This window comes from Chaetura pelagica, unplaced genomic scaffold (assembly GCF_000747805.2).
Source record: "Chaetura pelagica isolate M959 unplaced genomic scaffold, ChaPel_1.0 scaffold369, whole genome shotgun sequence".
In the NCBI taxonomy this organism is placed as follows: Eukaryota; Metazoa; Chordata; class Aves; order Apodiformes; family Apodidae; genus Chaetura; species Chaetura pelagica.
Window position 1 is genome coordinate 98,954 of NW_009970235.1, and position 21,319 is coordinate 120,272.

At 42.7% G+C, this 21,319-nt stretch overlaps 1 protein-coding gene across 1 annotated transcript in view; it reads left to right on the forward strand.

Annotated features, from left to right (window-relative positions):
• NPTN (neuroplastin) overlaps window positions 1-21,319 on the forward strand; it is a 65,855-nt gene that overhangs the window by 15,753 nt on the left and 28,783 nt on the right. The window contains exon 2 of the mRNA XM_010005930.1: window positions 16,989-17,389. Coding sequence (XP_010004232.1) covers window positions 16,989-17,389 — 401 coding nt within the window. The remainder of the gene's footprint in view (window positions 1-16,988; window positions 17,390-21,319) is intronic.

The window sequence follows — 21,319 nt, forward strand, 5'->3', positions numbered from 1 at the left end:
GAAATGGGTATTGGGGTTTTTTTTTTTTTTTTGTTTTTTTTTTTTTTTTTTTTTTTTTTTTAACTCTCAGTACAGTAAAGGCTAATGAATAGAACTGAATAGAGAAGGATAAAATAAAAGCTATGTGGGGACTGCTTTGATCAGTGATACGGAGCTTTCCCTGGCACTGTGAAATCTGGTCTCTTGTGTTGAGCACCAGACTGGCAAGATTATTTTTTTCCCCTGAATTACTGGTGGTGTGAGGGCTGCCTGGTGCTAAAAATCCAGTGTTACAAAAGGCAGTTACGATTTTACTTCCCTTCTCGAGCAGGTTAGAGTCATTGTTACAAGGAGGTAATGCAGGCTGAGGAAGCAAAGAGATGTGTAACAGTGTTACGAATTGGTGTTGATCTTGTCTTCTCTTTATCTTCCAGGGCAGCAAATTTCTACTTGTTGTACTTGGGTTGTTAATTTCTGCTTGAGGTATTCTAACCTGGATCTACAGCTAGTTTACCTAAAGAAGCCTTCTGCAGGGAACTTCATATGATTTTGTCCTTTCTCCTTTGCTTTAAGCGTCCAAAATTGAAAGCAGCTGACTCCCACTGTCACATTTTATACTCTTACCTGTTTTACGTGTTTCACATTTGGGGGTCAAGGTTGAAGTGGGAAAAACTTATATTACAGTATGTAACTGGAAATGTTTCTTAGTTCTGCACTGACTCTTTGTGCACTGCTGTGTAATCTGTGTGTAGAAAGGGAAGAGCATGGCAAAAAAAGATGGAAAACATTCCAGTGAGGTTTGAGGAGAGTTAAGAGGTTGAGATCAAGCAAAGCCAGGAATAAATTACATGGATGAAAGAGATATGGATAGATAGATATAAAGCAAGTCTACTGGATTTAGTATGGGAAGAAATGTGGCTACAGGAGGTAAAAATTGCTGTTTTAAACCAGAGGCACCAAATAAGCAAACTTTCATTCTCAGCCTGAGGCATTATCTTGTTGCTCAAGTTTGTAGCTGAAGACATGCAGTGTGGGCAGCTTAGTTTACACTTGTGATAGATGACCTTAAGGACTCTAAGAAATAAAAAAAGGAGCTCATTATTTGGAGATATAATTTTATTCAGTGTTTGCATATAGTAAGACAAGTTTTGCAGCTAACTTCTTCCTTTTGTTGTGACTGCCAAGCTACATAGAGAGGGAGTTCAGCAGTTGGTTGCTGTTGGGGTTTACCACTTCACTAGAAGACAGTTGCCTTGGGGAAGTGTTTTCAAAATCCAAAAGCAGCTAGATATTGAGGTTTTGTGACTCAGAGCCAGTCTGCACGTGGTCTCTGGAAGTCTCCTCTGGATGGACTCCTCTCTTTATGTATGTTGGGAAGCTAGGGCTTGCCTGGTCTGGCCTTTTAGGTTTTTTCCCCTGCTTTTTCATGCTGAAGAAGAAAGTCTGACAAAGTGAGCAGAGCTGTAATTGGTGCTACAATGGACATGACGAACCCCATTAGAAACAAGTGATTTTTGTTGAACTTAATGGTAGAATCTAAGTATGTCTCAGGCACACTGGAGGGCTTGGTGCTGGTACTTCCAAGTTGCAGGGGAAAGGGTTGTGTTTGGCAGTTATTTGAACAGACATTTTTGTTATACTTGGTGAGCTTTTCTTTTGTACAATAGCTCTAAATCTGCACTAAAAGAAAAATACATTCAGGTTGCCATTCCCTTTGTTCTGCATTTTGCTTTAAGAAGTGTGACATTTGGTGCCTGTTTGGTCCCATAATCTAGAAACTATCACAGCCAGTTATTTCTGTCTTGCCATATTTCATTCAGGGTACTTCTTGGCTTTTTCCTCTTACCAGCTTCACTCCTTTGTACCGTCCTGGGGATGACTGTTGATCTCTGGTCTGGCACCAGCTTTTTCAGAACTGCCAAAAAGAAGTTGCATTCCACAAATTTGTCTTCTATGCCTTCTACTATATTTGGTTTGTGTTTCTGTTGATGACTAGCACCCATCATATAGGTCGTGATCACCTTTGGATTTTCCCTTCCAGTGTTTAAGTGCTATCACCTCTGACCCCTGTATTTTTGGAAGTATTTGAGTTTTATACTATCTGTGCAAATTCTTTGTGAAATGGTTGGGAATGATTCTTGGCTGTAGCAGGGATGTAATGGGAATATATCTGGCTGTAGCCATTCAGTACTGTGGAAGCTTTTCTGCTTGCTATCAAATAGGACAGTAGTATAAATGTTTAAATTTCTGCTATTTGTGTTTAGATTGATTATGATGCAACTCTCCCCATTACTTTTCCCTCTGCAGCCTTGGCAGAGGGGACAGTGAGTGGTGCTGCAGCATTCCCTTCCTGGCTGTTTGCTTCCAGAAACAAGCTGATGTAGATGGGACAGTTTGCACCTCTCCCCAGTTTGGAGGGTACTGAACCTAATATGAGCCTTAGCTGTACAGTGCAGATGGTTTACTTTCAGACTTAGTTTGTCACATTTTTTAACTGATGGGATCTTCAACACTTTGCTGCAAGCTCTGTAGTGCTCAGCAGCAGCTTATGGTCTCAGTTATGGGTAGAAAAGAGTTTTAAGCAAAGCTGCATATTTTGGGTCTCAGAATCCCCAAGATCCCTTCTTTAGCAATACCAGGATCAATTGAGTGACCCCAATCTTGAGCCATATGGAGTAGGAGGAAAAAAAAAAAAGTAATTTTTGGTTTCTAGGAAGGGAATTAGTTGGGAGAATGGAGCAAAAATGATAGACTAGAGGGAAGTAGCTTTTAAGGAGCTATAAATATCATCCAGGGCAAGAGCTGTAAAAGGGCATGGATGGATACAGAACTGCTCAGAGTATCCTCTTTCCCCTACTCTGTCTTCATCTTCTCAAATCTTGCTTTCAAGTAGATACAGTACAGTATGGGGTTTTCTAGTACAAAATAAGTGTCTGGGAGTTATAGTTGTCAGTGGCCTTCAGTCATGTTTTTCAGCAAAGCATGATAATTTTTGTTGTTGTTGTTGTCCCTTTTATTTTTCTGCCTCTTTGAGGCAGAAAATTGTCTGCAGAGACGTATCCTTTTAGCAGCCCCTACCAAACGTCACCCTGGCACTGGCTGCCCAGTCAGTACCAGTATGAGTGTGCCTCATCCTGTGTTGCTGCTTTCCTGTTTGGGAGCCTCAGTGTGACCAAAAAAACAACAAAACAAAAATGTGGTTTTACAGTTCCTGAAGGATTTTCCGCTGTTGCCCTCTTTTTGCAAAGTAAACCTGAATTCTTGCCTCTCAGAGATGGAAAATTACTAAATCAGGCTTTTTGCTTGCTTTGTGGAAATGTAAACTTGCTCTCAGATGGCAATGAAAACATCACCACCTTTTAGGAAAACCCTCAGCAGCAAACTCATGAAGGCTGGCAGATCACTGCATATTTGTCCTGTTCTTACCTTCTTGCCACGACCGCCACTGTTCAGGCCTGCTCCAGGATAAATACTTTCAGTACTTTTGTCTGATTCCTAGTAGAGTATTTAAAAATATCTTGTGATGCTGTTGTAAAATGACCACACAATCAAATGTGGCCTTTGGTTCAAGAGCACGTGATAGACTTCTTGGTGTTGTCATCCTGTTCAGTACAACAGCTCTTGAAAAGGGCTGTGATGAAAAAGCAGGTGAAGTACCTTTTTTGCTTCAGCTTAGGGAGATAATTTAGATTAGATTTTAACCAAATAGCTTAGGTCATCTTCTGTACTCTTCTCAAACACCACAAAATATCTAAAACGTAATGAAAGACTCTTAAATGCATATCAGCTGTGGGTCTGGATGCTCTGGAACCTTGAGTAGGCTGGACTTGAGTTCTCATGGTTCAGGAATGCTGGATTTTGCCACTGACTTGAGTGTAGTGCTTTTTAATTTAATATCTCATCAATTTTATAGGGAAGCCATCTCAAACCCTTGCCTTTCCAGCTTCTGTCTTTTACTGTCATCAAGATACCTGTGTAATTGCATTTTGTTGGTGATGTGGTGGTACTGCTGCCAAGTTCTAAAAACCAGAATTCTGGAATTAATATTTAAAGATTGGATAGTTGGTAGGGACTTCACCTCTTTCATGTTTGCAGAGAAGCTTCTTTTTGGTTTGGTTTCCAACCTCTCAATTAGTATTGGTAGCACAGTGGTGATGTTTTGTAAATTTTCTTCTTTATACAGAAGAAAGGAACAGGTTTCTGTCAGGATTTTCTGTCAGCTCCCTTTTATGCTGCCTACTTGAAGAGTCCAAACCTTGTGTTTCAAGCTGTAAGGCTGTCTCTCTTAGCTAGATAATCCAGAAGGTAAAAAATGGACCCTTTCAGCCATGACTGGTGTTTTGGGAGGGGTTTTGTTGCCCTTTTAGGGGGTTTTGTTGTGGGTAGTGTGAGGCCAGGAGGTGTAAGTGGCTCAGCTCCCTGTGCTGAGCAGCCTTGGGCTGCAGGAAGGCGGTTTCTACATGTGGATTAGGATGCCCAGAGTGTGTGATCACTCATCTTGACTGATCCTGAGCTTGAATTTCATCTCATAAATAGCAATATCAGATGCTGTAGAGGAGCTGCCCTCAGAAGTTTATTTTTGTTCTCCTCATCTCAGTGGTGTCAGGCAGCCATGGGAGATCAAACCCCTGGCCCAAGGAGGATGTGATTGATGACATAGCCCTGATGCAGCTGCCTGTGCTGGCAAAAAGTGGTGGGAAGGACAAGGCTGTTGCTTGTGGTGTGTGGAAGTGAGAAGTGTTGGTTGACAGCTTGATGTGGACATCTGAGTTTGCAAAGCCTTCTTATGGTCAAAGGTGTTATTAGAGTAACAGGTTTGTCAAAACAGGGAGAAGCTGAACTGTGCTATAGAAATGGTTTTGGTGGGGAAAGATTAAAAAATGCAGCCTGGAGCAGGGCATCTCTCAGTTTGCAGAGCAGCATCCCTGGTGGCATCCCTGCTGCCTTTTAACAGGTTTTCTTCCTGCCTTCCTCTTCCCTGAAACTGGAGTAATATGGAGTTCTGGAGAATAGTCTGTCTTTGAGCTGTCTGCTGCTTCTCTGACCAGGCAGATTGGGACCTGACCTGCCAGGGATGTATTTGCTCTGAAGTTAGTTAGTAGGCAGTAATTCTTTCTAGCTTTAGAGAATCTAAAAGCATCTCTCCTCTAACCCCATCTCCTGCAGCAGGGCTGGTGTTTCACATATTGTTATTGGGAAGAACTTGGTCTGTTAAAAGTTGAACTCAGATTACATCTGAAGTGCAATAAATTTTAAAATGCAATTGTCCCTTATGCTAATAGCATTTCTTGTGCACAGAGAATATTTCCTCTCCCTGCCCCCCCAGTTCTCAGCCCTGCCTCAGATTGTGTGGCCTCTTACATAACCCAACAGTTCTGCGAAGGGCATTTCTTCAAAAGAAGGTTGGGGTGTTAAAATGCCCAGATGCTTCATCAGGGATGGGCTGGAGCAGCTTGGAGCAGCTCGACCTACTGCAAAATGCATAAAAAAGGGGGAAAAAAGAGCTTTGCATTCAGTACCTGCTTCCTTGGTGCTAAAGAGAAATGTAACCAGTCTCCTGTCAAGCACACATTTGTGGGATCAGGAAAGGTCAAAGCAAAACTGAGCAGCACTGTAAACCTTTAGCTCTCTAATGGTATAGTCTGAGGATTTTAAAGAACTGATCAGCACACAGGGTATTTCTTGTACCCTCACCAACATTGTGTGCTGTTTTCAATAGTTTTATGGTGCAAATCTGGTGGTCTTTTTATATATATGTTTAGCATGCAGGCTTCAGTTACTGTGTTATATGTGAACTCTGGACAAATTTAAATTGCTGTCGGCTGTAACTCAGCTTTTTAGTGTTGTGAAGCTGAATTCCTTCCCACTTATTTCCAGGGGGTGGGTTTCTAGTTGTTAACAATACTTTTGTAGCAATATACAAGAGCTTTTCTACTTCTGTCTTTTTACCTTAGTAAAATTATTGTATATTCCCTAGCTACAACAATAGCATTTCTCTAGTGACCTAGAAAAAGGAGTTAAAACTAATAAATGCTGGCTTTTTTTATTTCCTCCTCCCTGCATGGATTATTTTAAATCTTTTATGCCTAAGTTGTGCCAGAGAGAAACATAAATGGGAAGAATAGGAGAATCCTGCCTGTCTGTTCTGAGGATGATACAAGTTTAGTCTTTGGAAAAACCCTTTGAGAAACTAGTCTACAAATCTTCTACAGAGGGAAATTTCTTGTGATGAAAGCTTCTCAATGCATTCAACCAGCTTCCTGACTGTGTGTGCTCTTCTGGACACCCAGGCACGCAAAAGCAGCATTTGCCACACAATGACATTTTTCTAGAAAGGCTTGGGGTGGCATCCTGCACACTGCCAGCATCAGGTGAGTAACCATCCCAGCTCTTCCTGATCCCAACAGTTAGTTTGGAGTGGCTGCAGACAAGGGGATTTTTTTTGCCTTCAGATTAGTATGTTTTGTAGCTCAAGGTCTTACTAGGGGGAGAGTGTGGATATTGAGTGAATCTGATGACCACTTCTGTGTCTGATTTGAATCCCTGATCAGTTAACTAGAGAATGAAAGCTACCTGAAGTCACTTGACTCTTGCATCAGTCCACCAACCCTTCAGTGTGGAGTCAGCCCAGGGGAATGTCTTCTAGTCATGCATGTAGCATTCGTGGAAACATGAGGATCACAAGCCTCTGCGATTTTAAAATGCAGCAATGTTAAGACTGGCTTCTGTGGCCCTGAATTGAGATGCACATCCTCTTTGAGGAGCAACTTGCTGTTTTCCTGGAATGGCTCAAATGGCTGTGTCATCCTCATTGGTTTAGTTGGTGTTACACAAGTTGTTGGTCTGCACCAAGTGCTGAATGGAGTTACCCAGACTTCCTTTTCTCAAGCACGCCATGGAAATGCCACACAGCTAAATATAATTCTGGTTAGGATGCTGTCTTGTGTGCTGCTGGTGGTGTGTGAGAGCTACTTCAGAGATGGCTAGGAGTAGTTCTCCACAGGTGTCCTTTAATAGTTTCATTGAAATATGAAGAGCAGTGTTTTTTAAGGCACTGAACAAATGTTTGGACTTGCTTTTGATCCTGATACCATTAACTGTTTCACAGGCAAGTTAACAGGTGCTTCAGACTCACAAGATCTGGCTCCATTGTGTCTCTGTCAACTTATTGTTTCTTTAGAGAGCATTAACCCAAGCCTTATAAGCAAATGAGAGAGTGTTCTATACCTCCTGTAGAAGAGAATGCTTTCATATCGTGTCTGCAGTGATACTTAAAAATGTCTCTCTAACCAGAAACGCAGAGATAATCGCTTTAATAAATAAACTCACAGAGTATTAGATCTTTCCAGTTGATACTCCTTCAATGCCTCTAAGCAGATGGGCTTAAAACAAAAAGCAGACTTTGATAAGGAAGAGGCTATAAATTGAAAATATATCTTGCACTTGGTAGAAAATGAGCCATGGTAGGGACTGCAGAACACACTTTTAGGGAGAAGCCAGTGCAAAAATAGCATCTTTTTCCCTCATGTCTGCTCCTTATGTGTCATCTGCATAGTTTATACTTATAAACCACTGGTTTAGTTATCAGCCCTTTTAAGTCCTTTGCAGAAAAATAAAGGAATTAGCAAGTTCAAGATCCTTAGCAAAGTGAGCAGTTAAATGTTGATCTCAGGCTTTGCTTAAAGTGGAATGTATTTCAGTCTTGTTCCATCCATTTCTCAGTAACTAAGTGAAATACCAAGTTTCCCAGTTGGTCATAAAAGAGCTAAGTCAGTGTTCCAGTTACTTCTTCACACTATGATGTCTTACAGTACCAGAGAACTAGAAGAACTTTGTTCTTTCCAGCTGGGAAAAAATATCTGAACTCCTACGCTTCAAAATGTGACTATAGCCAGCAGGCTGACAGAAGCATGGAGCCAAAATGAGGGAGCACATACTAATTTCTTTTTCTGACTGTTCCTCTCTTACCAGATATTTCAGACTTGAATCTGTTTTCATCTCTTCTACATTTTGGTATCAAACATCTACAAGTATAGGGTTGCTGCAAAAGGAGAAGGATTGTAACCACTGTCCACACCCATGAATTTGTCTGCTAATATGAGAAGTGTGCCCAGAGGAGGCTTCTGAGCCCAAACAGTTTATATCATGAGAATGTATTTGGGGTGAAAACAGTGGTCTGAAATGGGGAGTTTGTAGCTGTGATTGCTGCAACACACCAGTGTCTTTTCTAGCCAGCAGTGTTGCTGTGAACCATGCTCTGATGTGTTATTGCAGTGAATTATGGTTACTGAGATCAGGTTTTTGCACAATAAGAATGACCACAAAAATAATAATTGCCCTTGAAAGTCGCTGTGAAGTTAAGCTTTGGGGTTTTTTTTATCCTGAGGAAGCTCTTAAATAAAAGCAGCCACAGTGTGAATGTGTGTAGGGGAAGATGAATGGGCAGTTTAAAGACAGATATAAAGGGTTTTCTTTTGGGGGAGGCAATTTCACCAGGCAACCTCTGAAATCCTTTCCAGTTAGCATTACCTGATTTATAACCCAGAAGCTGATCAGTGTCTCCTTTCTCCATCCCTCTCTGCAGAGAAGTGTCTCTTGGCTATGTGGGGCATATTCCCAGGATAGTCTCACAAGATTCAAGGCCCTGAAACCTTTTACTTAAGGACTCGCTGAATTTAACTTCAGTAAACAAATGAAATTAGTTTGTCCATAAATCTTTTTACATGTTAACTAAGTAAGGCTTTCTAATGCACAGAGAAATGAGGAATGCTGGTCTGAATCCAGAAAATGTTAATCCTCATGGCTGTGGACCTGGAGAAGGTAATCTGCAGGACTCCCTCTCTGTGAAATGAATCTTAACACTACGTCATGGGCTCATGCATTTTGTATGATGCTCTCTGGGTAATGTTTGCCTCTGTAGCAAGTCATAACCTACCTTCAGCTACAGAAAGCTGCAAGATGAGACTGCAGGAATTCATTTCACATCTTGCTCCAGTTCCCAGTATGCTTAGAGATGGTACAGGCTCCTCTGGAGACCTGATACAAATGTCAAAATGCTGCTCTGAAAACTGCTTCTGTAGCTGGCTAAAGATTAGGGCAAAGCAGAGAAAGAAAATCAATGTGTTTTTTTTATTTTATTGTATGGAACTGTGTGGTGCATTTAGGAGACTCCAGCTAAAGGTTGTGTGACATGTGGTCATGATGGTCCCTGGAGATAAGGCAGCTGTGAGTCACACTCAGCAGAGACCAGGGAGTGCACTGTAAAATTTAAACCCATCTCAGCAGTGAAGTGATTAAGACCAAACCCACTTCTTAGCAGTGATGTGATTAAAACCTATGCTCTCCAGTGATAAAAGAAGGGAAAAAGCATCAACCTGGTAGATAGGAGAAAGCAGGCAGGATGCTTTAGTGCTTCCCATGGAACTGGGGTATCTCCACCCTTCTCCTCCAGCTGGCAGGCTGTCAGGTTTTTTGTAGATTTGACTGATTTCAAATACTTTGGTTTAGGAAAGGTGAGGCAAAAGTGAGCTTTGGAAAGAAACAAAACATCAGTTAGGATAGAGAAAAGGCAGCCTGGTTAAAGTACAAATGCAGTACTTTGTCAAAGTGCTGGTGGGTTTTTGCTACCCTCAAAAACCGTATCAATTAACACCCATCACTGAAGAAGAAAAAGGTGTTAATTAGAGAGCCAGTTGAAGTAGCAGGCATTTGGTGCTGAGGTTTCCAAAGCCTAGATGATGGGTGCAGAAGGGAGAGTAGGAGGGCAGCTTCTCATCATAGTTTTCTTTGGTATTCTGGTGCAAGCTAAGTGAGACTGTTGCTGTGTAATGCAACAGAATAAGAGAATAAGCTGAAGTGAGGGCAGGGCAAAACAAGCTGAGAAGTGCTTTGTGGGCTGCCCAGGATTATCTGTGCCTTCATATATTAATGAAGTCTTCACAGCCAGCACTTAACTTTCCTGAAACTGCAGTCTGCCTGGTCATTCATTCCCAGTGCTCCAACCACACTTTGAACTCCCCAAGTCCTGGCGTCAGGACCAGACTGCCTGTGAAAGGAGGAGGTTGCCTCTGAGACAATACAAATGCAGCATTTCAGCACCATCTGCTTATATTATGTTCTTCCCTTTTGAATTCTCATACCTGCAGTTTTTTCTTAATTCCAGTACAGGGGATGGAGCCATTTATTCACTTGCCCCAAACCATGTGCTGCTGGTGGTAAAGCTTGGCTGCCTTTTACCTCTGCAGAGCCTAGAGTACTTGGAAAAGCTGGAATGACTGTTTATTTCTTTTTTAAATAATTGAAAAATCAAATTGCAAAATCCAGAATACCAATTAGGAAAAGGTGTGACAACAATTTAATGAGGAGACCTTACTGAGACCTTCAGCACTAATGGCTAGTTCTGGTAGCAGAACTTTATACCAGGGTGGTGGCATTTGCTAGGGTAACATCAATACCTTGATATCTGCATATTGATATGACATCTGGAGCATTTTGGGGAACACTGGTCTGTAGAATATATGAAATAAAAACTTCACGTTGGCAAATATAGTTGGCTTTTTCCACTCCACTTAGAAAAATCATTCTTTGAGGGTGTGTATTTACAAAAATGAATTGCAGAGAGTCTTCTTAAATGGGTTTTCAGGGAAACAAAAATGGACTAACCTAGCTCTCCTTTATTCTGTCTATAAATAACTGGCATTGCAGGCAATGAGCAGAAATAAAACCTTAAAACTGTGCTAAAGGCACCAAGGGCAGTGGAGAAGCAGTGAAATACAGATGTAGGGTGGTCTAACAGGACAAGTAGGATCAGCCTCTTACTGCTTACATGGTGATTTTCACAAAAATCAGCCTCTTACTGTTTACATGATGGTTTTCACTGTGAATGCAGCCAATCTCTAAAGCATTCAGTCCCTAAGCAGCCTGTCTTTTAGCTGTCTGTTGTGGGTTCATACTGGAAATCAAGTTGATTTTAGTTCCAGCTTTACAAATGCCCTTTTTGAGCTTTGAACTCTCTTCATGTGAGTGGCATTCACCACAAGATAAAGGTAAGATCATGACAGGACAGGAGCATAGTCTTGCTTGATGGAGATATGAGCTGAATTGCTCCCAACTGTAAAATGACTGTTACAGCTCTATTCCTGGTGCTTCAAAACCTTGTTGCAAACATCTTGCATTTCCTGCGGGTGAGTCACCTCTGTCTGTTCCTGTGCATGTGTCCTGCTTTGAACTTCTTGGACTAGCCACTTGTGCTCTTGGGCTTCATAGCCTCTTTTTTCCCCATCTTTGCAAACTCCATTTTCAAGACAATCTCCTCTTGTTTGATGGCGATTGTCTTCTGCTTGTCTGTCTGCTTGTTTTCAGCATTAATCTTTATGCTTGGTACGGGTAAAACCAAGTGAAATTAGTTTGTTCTACATTTTTTAGGGCTTTACCTGTGTTTAATTTAAACCTGGTTGTTTAATATTGCCCCAGCTTTGCTTGCCCAGTGCCATTGGCATTGATTCTTTTGCAACCTACTGCATCTTGTGTTCAATTTCAGTAACAAAAGGATATTTAAATCAATAGTGCAATAATTTCTGCAAGGAATCTCAAGGATTATATTTTTTTTTTGTCAGGTACTGCTTTATATTCTTAGACTGGTACATTGCTGCTAGGATATTTTATGCTAATTGTTGATATCTCTTATCAAGATCTTATCTTGTGTGTTACTTCTAGCAGGGGAGGAGGTTGGGAAGCTCTTTGGTCATTGCAGTATTCATAGAATCCTTGACTGGTTTGGATTGGAAGGGACCTTAAAGATCATCTAGATCCACCCCCCTGCCATGGGCAGGGACACCTCCCACCAGCCCAGGTTTCTCCACCCCCATCCAACCTGCCCTTCAACACTGCCAGGGATGGGGCAGCCACAGCTTCCCTAGGCAACCTGGGCCAGGGTCTCACCACCCTCACACTCCACCAGTCCTTCTTCATGTCTCACCTCAATCTCCCCTCTTCCAGTTTTCATCCCTTCCCCCTTGTCCTCTCCCTCCCTGCCCTTGTCCCAAGTCCCTCCCCAGCTTTCCTGGAGCCCCTTCAGGCACTGGAAGGTGCTTCAAGGTCTCCCAGGAGCCTTCTCTTCTCCAGGCTGAACACCCCAACTCTCCCAGCCTGTCTTCAAATCAGAGCTGCTCCAGCCCTCAGATCATCTTCATGTCCTCCTCTGGACTCTCTCCAGGAGTTCCAGTCCTTCTTATGCTGGAGGTTCCATAAATGAACACTCCCAGGTGGAGTCTCACCAGAGCAGAATAAAAGGGGGGAATCCCTTCCCTGGCCCTGCTGGCCATGCTGGTTTTGCTGCAGCTCAGGACACAGTTGGTCTCTGGGCTTCAGCACATGTTGCTGGCTCATTTTGAGCTTCTCACCCACCATCACCCTCAAGTCCTTCTCCTGAGGGCTGTATATTTGGTTTTAGCTATTCAGGAGATACCTTCTGTTTCACTTTTTCTTTTGGCCTCCAGCCGAGGTGGAACACAAGTTGCTCTTCAGAAGCCGGTCAAAGTTACAGTTAAATATTTCCGTGCATTTCTAATAAGTATAAATTTCCAGCTGTATCCTATATTTAATCTTTCAGCTTCATGATCACCTCAGCAAGAAGATAAGCCTTGTTCCTACTCCCACTTCCATCTCTTTCAGAGGTACTTGGCTGCTGACTCTGGCTTCTGTCAAAGAGGGAAATTGCTGCAGTTGGAAAGGGTGCTGCTGCTGGGTGCACCTGGAAGGGGCATTGCTGGTATGGAAAGCTGTGACTCATTTAGATGCCAAAGTTGGAATGTGGCCTGGCTTGGCCTCCTTGCTTGTGGCCAACAGGTAGCTCATAAATATTGGCAGAAGAAAAATTAATCTGAATGATCTGCTGTATGTGTTTCTCTTACTGCATATGGAAAATTTTGGCTGCCCTTTTCCATAGCTCTCAGTTTTCAAAATACATTCATTTTGTCAGCTTTCAAAATACATTCATTTTTCTTCTTGCATCTGGATTTAGTGGTTCTTCTACCCTTCAAATTCAGAGTTTTCAAATCTGAAGAGCCCTGCTGTGCACTGGCTTTCATTCATCTTTGGCAGAGGTGCATGGAAAGACTAATTTGTGTCTTCAATTTTAGAGCTTTAGTCCATTGCTTTTCCCACCTTTACCCTCACAATTGGTGGGTGAGATCAAATCTTCAATAAACAAGCATCACTTCAGAAGGGATTTAATATCATTGCCACTTCATTCTGTCCTTCAGGTAGATAACCATCAATTAATAATAAAAAAACATGGTTGGAAACATGATAGTGGGCTTGAGTAGCTGCACCTTCTGGACTATCATGCATTATTTTCTTGCATTCTGGTATATCGTGGGAACTTGCAAAGACCTTACAAGGGATGTTTAACGCTAGATTTTCCCCTTGTTCTCTCATGCAATTAGCTTTTAAAATATCCAAAGCCCAAACAACCCTCCCCACCAAACACCATTTAATGAGGAAAACACTCTCTGTTACAGAATAACTCGTTTGTGGATATAATGAAATAAATACAGTTGTCAACAGAATGAAAATTTACAGTGCCAGCCCTTCTTAGGAGTTATTTTCTTTGAAGCATTTGAAGGTGCATATTTGTCCTGGTTTGAGCCAGGACAATGGGACTAATTTCAAAACCAGTCTTGTGACTGACTGGGCTAAAGAACAATATTCCTATTGTATTTGATTTAAGGATTCACTAAAGATTTAAGATTAAGATTGGGCTATTCTGTTACTTCCTGTGGGTCTATATGATCTTAAGGAATGATCTGTGGATTATTGCCTCCTTCCTCCACCCTCCCAGGAGCCCTGACCTTTGAGAGCTTTCAGATGTTGGCTAAAGTTTCTCTCTTCTGTTCTGTACAGGAATGACACTTGAGAGCTGAAAATCATTCTTAGAACCAGTGCTTCCTACAGTTTACCCTTTGGAAATAAAATCTGCTCCAAATTACAGATAAGGGCAGGATTTTAGTTTTAAATAGATACTGTATAATCACTTAAAAAACAAAAACCAAAAACAAACAAACACAAAAAAAACCCCAACTTGACCTCTAGCCTTGATCTATTTGTATTTTAATATATATATATTTGTTCTTTTGATGCTCCTGTCTCTGGAATTGTGCAGAACATAGTAATAACAGAGCAGCGAGTGCTGTGCTTGGAGAAGACCAAGTAAGGAAAATGTTGGGCTCTGAAAGCCTCTTATATAAGCAATGAAATCTGTATAGTGTCATTTTCTGTTGGAACAATTATGGAAATCACTGACAATTGCCAAAAAGCAGAAAGAATTCTGTTTCCAGACTGCTGTTGTGTTACGGGGAGCATTCTCTGTAGTGTTTAGCTTTTTGGGTTTTTGTTAAAAACAAACCAAAACATGTCAGCTTGGTACTGGCAGATTTCAGCTGGTTTTGTAGCTTCTGGCTAGGTATCTTAATTGGAAATGGCCTCTGGCAGATGTACAGTGGCTGGAAGCTTTGCCTCAACTTACTGATGCTGTTTGATGTCTTCCCTCTGCTGCTTCTGAACGGTGGAAAAATGCAAAACATGAACCCGAGACTGTTGTGTTGAGTTTTTAATAGCACTGCCAGTCCTTTGTAATGCTAAGTTCTCATGAATTTGCATAGGGAGGCTTTTCTGTCACCTTTGTTCTCATTTGTCCTTCCAGGATTTTAATCTAACCTGGAATTTATTTATTTTTTTTTTAAATTTTTTTTTGAAAAAAGTACTTTTGGATCTCTTGTTGGAGCTGGGCAGGCCACTGAGTCCAGGCAGCATTTTTCCTTTGCCTTTGTTATGGTGTTGCCTGTGCTGCTGATGTGGTTACTCAGATCAAGATAAGGTGTTGCACAGAAATTTTTCATGGTCTGAGACATTGTTTTTCAAGAGGATTGAAACTGGTGGAAACATGGGGTTTGAAACAGTTGCTTTAAAAGACACAATTACAGCCCTTCCTCCCTGCCTCAGAGCCTTTTCTTGCAGAGATGTTTGCTTAGTAGCTGGGACAGCTGGAGGAGTAGGATTGAATTGCAGCTTTGGTTTTTGGGTCACTTGGCCTTGGGCTCAGGGATGCATTTCAAGACAGGGAGTTAATCTTCATGCATCAGAGTTTTGTGGAAACTGGGAAGCTGTGGAAGGGGGATCACTTTCAATGTTCCCTGAGCTACTGTCATGTCTTCACCTGTGATTGGCATTTCAGTATTGTGGAGGAAGGTAGGAAAAAAAGGCTCTAGTATAGGAGAGAGAAGCAATAAGATTTGGAAAGGAGGTAGTCTGGGCCACAGGCTTTAGCCTATCACATCTAATAAGCCACGTAGAGGTAGGTCCCAGCCTCACTGCTTGATGTCTGCCTCTGTGGGAACACAAAGTCTTCCTTGTTTGTCATCCCTTGAAATGTGGACTGTCCAGCAGAGCAAGATCATAACCTGGTCTGTTCTACCTTCAGCAGCTGTGTGAGAACAGTGTGATCTTTGTTAGCCTCAAGAAACAACAACAGTGGGCTGCGTGTGGGTTATAACTGCTAGTAATTAAGGCACTTCGAGTGCATTAGCTTTTCCCCTGCTTCCCTGCAGCAATGGATTGTTTGCAGTGGCATTTTTGCTGAGCATAGAACTCACCTCCGTTAGCTCTGGAGTACAAGGCTGAGGAATCCTCGTCAAATGTCTTCATAATTGAACAATTTCTAAGTTAATATTTTCTATTGTTGAGCATTTCTTCCTGTAGCTGTTATTTGCAGCAACTGCACAGTTGCTCTTCAAACAAATCTGCTGGCAAGGGGCAGTTTCTGCGTGTGCTCTAAAGATTCTTTGTCTGGTTTTCTTGTCCAAATTATATATTTAGAGATGCACCTGTAGTGCAGACTTCCAGTGTAATGGTCTGTGAATGTACAGGTGTTTGTGTCACAGGTTCGTGAGTGTGGTCAGAGGGTGCATCAGAAATTTGTAGAAGACTTTTAAGTCCATCTTTCTGGTTTCTAAAATCCACTGAATTCTTTCAATCCTCCTCCTGAACATAACCAATGAATTTGAGGAGGGGGATGCATGAAGCTGAGTTTTATCAGCTGTGTGACACACTAGCTCTGCTTGCTGATGAGAAGTCCTGCTGCCTAGGGAACACAGCAATATGACAGGTTTTGCTGCATAATCTGTCTGGCCAGCTGGATTCTAATCTTTTGGTTTTCAGGGAGGGGTGGGTGAGGGGAGAGCCTGGCTTTCAGGCAATGCTGATTTCAGGAGTTCCCTGGGAAAAAAGGATTGAAGGACAGCTTAGTGTGTCTGTGCTCTTAACACAGCTCTCAGGCTGGTAAGTATTGAAGGATTTCATGCCATAATAAGGATATTTTGGCCTGATCATCCATGTCAACACAACATCTTGGTTCAGAAGGCAAAAATTATGTGGTCTGTCAAGGTACCTTTGGTGCTGTATTTCCTAACTGCTGGAGTGATCTTTTTAGCCTTTGTGTGTATATACCACTGAGATTCCCTTTACCTTAGAAGGTTGTGAGACTCCTGGAGCTGTGGTGATCCAGCTCCTTCAGGAAAGTAGGTCACTTTTATCTTGGGGAATTCCGTGCCTCAGAAGTCCAAAATAGATGGAAGGTCAAAGCAGTGTTCACAATAGCAAGCTGTGCAGGGCAAGAAGGTTAGGGTTTTACTCCTCCTTCCCCTGTAGATAGGTTGTATAGAGCAAGAAAACTTCAGAGAAAAAGACATGGCCACAAACACTTGCTGATCACAAGGTCCACACAACTGAAGAAGGTTTGAAAACCCACCAGTCATCTCTGTGGCTTGGAGGTACCTCCTAGCTGGTGTGCACTGCAGCCCGTGGCTCCCCAAGGACAGCTGCCATGGTGGGATCTTCCAGAGGATCTCGGTGTCCCCCTTCCTGTCCTTTTTTCTATGAAAGTTGTGTTGTTGTGGATGCTAATGTCTTCTCGATCTCTGTTTTCTGCACCTCATTGCTTTGTTCTTGATAAGATCTGTTGTTTTCTGCTACTCTGTCACTGCGTTTCTGCTGCCCCTCCCTCTAGCCGGGTTTGTCAAGTCACCCATGTCAGAAACTAAACTCACGGGGGACGCCTTTGAACTGTACTGTGATGTGGTTGGGAACCCCACTCCAGAGATCCAGTGGTGGTATGCTGAAGTCAACCGGGCTGAGTCTTTCAAACAGCTGTGGGACGGCGCTCGGAAGCGCCGGGTCACCATTAACACAGCCTACGGGGCCAATGGGGTGAGTGTGCTGAGGATAACCCGCCTCACCTTGGAAGACTCTGGGACTTACGAGTGCAGGGCCAGCAACGATCCCAGGAGGAATGACTTGAGGCAAAATCCCTCCATAACGTGGATTCGAGCCCAGGCTACTATAAGCGTCCTTCAGAGTGAGTCCAGCACCCTGCAGTAGTGGTACCGTAGTATCTAGAGGCAGTCTAGTGACCCTTCCCCTCCTGGCACCCCCATCAAACCCTCTGCTACCTTGTCCTCTTGTCTTGAACCCCAAACTGCTCCCCCACCTGTAGTGCTGATGTTGTCTGCCATCTGTGTCTCTTCTCCTTAGGATCAAAGGACTTGGGAAAAATCTATGTATGCTTTATAGATGTTAGAGATTTCTGAAGTTTTCTAGCTGCTGTGTGAAAACAAGCCCAGTGTTGAGTCTGTGTTTGTTCCTCACCCCCTTTAGTTCTGTAGTAGGCTTGCAGCCAGCCTGCTGCTGGCTTCTCCATGAGTGCCTTCATATATGATTTCTGTGTTCTTCCCAGGTCTAAACATTTTATGTTTATTTCTTCTGTTCTCTTGGAATTTCTCTGAATGCCTTCTCACATGATTTTGGTTACATATCTGCTTCTCTATGGATCCTTCCCTTTCAGTGACATGTGACCTGTGATGCTTAGATTTTTCCATGAAGTCATGGTGTTCCTTTTCCTTTCTGAACAGCAGCATGTTCCTCCTGAGTTCTCTGATACAGCAGCACTGAACTGATGCAGCTATTCTTAATCTAGCCTATAAAAGGGGGGGAGGTGGGGTGTGATATATCCTCCCCCAGTGTTGAACTAAAAACTTGAGCTAAATTACTTGCATCTGAGAATGCAACTTCAGGCAGCAGCAAGGCTTTAAAAAGCAGAGATTATGGTTGGGCCAGGATGGTTTTTTGTTCTCTGTTGTTACAAGACTCATCTGTGTTCAGCTGGCTTTTAGAGCAGCCTCAGATGAGTTTAGAAATCTATACTGTCATAGTAGAGAAGAACCCTGTTTTCAAAACCCTTTCATTTGCTAACAAGATGAAGCAAATGTCCAATGAGTTATAGGTAGAGTGAATTAGATCTGCAATGTGAGCCTGCTCTGTGAAGCTCCAGGAGACCTTGCTTTCTCAGTGATTTCTCAATGTCCTAAAGTGGCAGAGTAGAGCATAGGTGTTGTCTTGCTGTTGTGCTCCCTGCATAAATAAACCTTCTATGTACCACTCGGAGTTTTGTTTTGGTACAAAAGAAGTCAGACTCTGTAATTATGTCTCAGGTTATTGGATACTTAAAAACCCCACCCCAGAACTCTCCCTTAAGCATGGTGCTGCAGTTGGCATTGCTGGATCAGAGACGTACCCTCTGGAAAATGGAAACAACATTGATCTGTGTGGAAAAATAAACAGTGAACCCAATTACGTGGATTGACTTGAAAATGGAAGTAGCGTTGGGTTATTCAGACCTGCTCAGCTTTCAGTCCTAATGCCTGATCCCTCCTCCTTTGTCCTTTGAGGTCCCTGAGGACTCGGATGGGTAGCTTGTTTGCATGACCTACAGCAGCAGGAACCCTGCAATTTTAGGAAAGAATACAACCTTAAGACAAAGCTGAATAATTTGTCTTGTAGGAAGTAATGTCTCCTGGAAACCCTCACTGCTTCTGTGAAGACCTTTAGTTTTTGAGCGTGGCAAGTCTGGTGGTCCTGTGCTCCTCTCTGTGTCCAGTCAGTTTTAGTTACCTACAGAGGGAGAAAAGCCTTTTCATATGAAAAGTCACCATTTGGGAATGAATTATGAAGATGTCTCCATGTGGAAAGTGGGTTTTTCCTCTCCAAGGCCATTGATACTAACTTACTCCAGGGAATAAAGTTTGTAACCTTTTGTCTTTCTCCCCAGTTAATGTCATCTCGTATCTGATGCTGCTAATTCTGGAGTGTGTGTTGTGACTTCATTGCTAAGTGCCTTGTGCTCAGGGTGTTTCTTCTGCTTTTGGGTTTTATTCATGGCGGGCGGGAAGTGTTGAACAGAACACTTGAATGCTTTTACTCTGTAATGTTGTGTATGTCAAAAGATCTAACCAGCTGCTACTTGGGAAAAGACTGCTTGGACACCAACCTGCTGAGAAACCATGCTGGAAATGGAGATGAGGCCTGAAGCAGGTTTCCAAGCTTGTCCTGGAAGAGGGAGACCATCTTCTCTGAAGCTGCCCAAAATGTCTCAGCTTATGCGTTGTGTGCATGAACAGTTTCTCTTTGAAATGAAAATGTTCTGACTAAACAGTGTCAGAATTTCCAGATGATGGTGGCTGTTTTGCTCTTGGCCTTACTTGACATCAGCATCACTGGGAGGGAACTTCAAACCTGTCAGAAGAGCACAATCTCTTTTCACTGTTCTTAAATCACAGCTAGTTCTCACATACCAAAGCTTGAATGCAAAGAGGTCAAGTGTGACTTGATTTTTTTAAATGTAGCACCCTAATGTCTAGTTTTTATCTCATCACTAAAGAACTTCAATTATGGATTATTTTTTTTAATTAAAAACCTGATCCTACATAAAATGAACAATTGAGGTAATCTATATAAAAGAACTCTTCAGCATCGTGCTCTTGCAAGTGGACATTCTCTTTGGATATTGCTTCCCAGTAGTATCCCAATTACTTTAATTTGCTTATAAAAAAAAGCAACATAAATACAGGTAAAAGATGTCTTACTACCATGAAGGTAGGAAGGCACTGGAACAGGTTGCCCAGGGTGGTTGGAGGCTTCCTCTCCCTGGAGGAGTTCAAGGGCAGGTTGGATGAGGCTTGTGCAGCCTGGTCTGGTGGGAGGTGTCCCTGCTCATAGCAGGGAGGTTGGAACCTGATGGTCTTTAAGGTCCCTCCCAACCTTCAGCATTTTATGATATTATGAAATAAGACTGCAGTTGCCTCAAATTATTTTTTTTTATCCTAAAACTTCCAAAATTTACAAGACCCCAGCAAACTCCTGCAAAGCAAACTAGAGGCACCTGTAAATACTTCCTGGACATGACAGCTTAGCAGAGATGTAGCCAAGAACAGGTGTGAATTAGAATAGTCATTGGAGCTCAGGGCAAGTCTTTGTTGTATGTTGTGGTTCATTAGTGTCAGAGGCTGATGAATCCATTACCAACAGAATATGAAAGGCAGAAGATTACCACTGTCAGAACACTTCTGTATTAAGCCTTTAACTTCCTGGGTTCTGTAGGGACGAGATTCAAGTTTTGGCATGACTTTTTTCCCCATGGCTAGGATTTGTGTAATGTTTTCTGATGGCAACGTGGATGCTTTCCCATGCCAGGATGGCTGCAGGCTGGTCACCACTTTGGGTTCTGTCACAGCACAGAGAGCATCAGCCTCTGTTAGAACAGTGTTCACTAGATGTGTTCCCATCTCTGTTGCAGCAGCCTCTGTCCTGCCAGCACCTCCTCCTGCCAGGAAAACTGCATTGGATTTGCAGCCTGTGGACTTGAAGGTGCTGCTTTCATCATAAAAAAAACCCCAAACATGTAAAACCCAAATGTGGTTTGATCAGTGAGTTCTAGCAAAAGTTCTTTTTTTTTCTTTTTTTTCTAGCTAAGTGTTCTGATGCGGAATCACTATTTGAAACACACTGTTAAAAATATTTCCAGAGCTCTGTTGGTATTTTTCTGAGAATGCACACAGGTTTTTTGTGGGGATGGAAGTGAGTCCAGGGGAGGCCATGAAGATGATCAGGGGCTGGAGCAGCTCTGCTCTGGAGCCAGGCTGGGAGAGTTGGGGTGTTCAGCCTGGAGAAGAGAAGGCTCCTGGGAGACCTTAGAGCACCTTCCAGTGCCTGAAGGGGCTCCAGGAAAGCTGGGGAAGGACTTGGGACAAGGGCAGGGAGGGAGAGGACAACGGGGAATGGATGAAAACTGGAAGAGGGAGATTGAGGTGAGAGATGAGGAGGGAATTGTGGAGTGTGAGGGTGGTGAGAGCCTGGCCCAGGTTGCCCAGGGAAGCTGTGGCTGCCCCATCCCTGGCAGTGTTGAAGGGCAGGTTGGATGGGGCTTGGAGCAGCCTAGGCTGGTGGGAGGTGT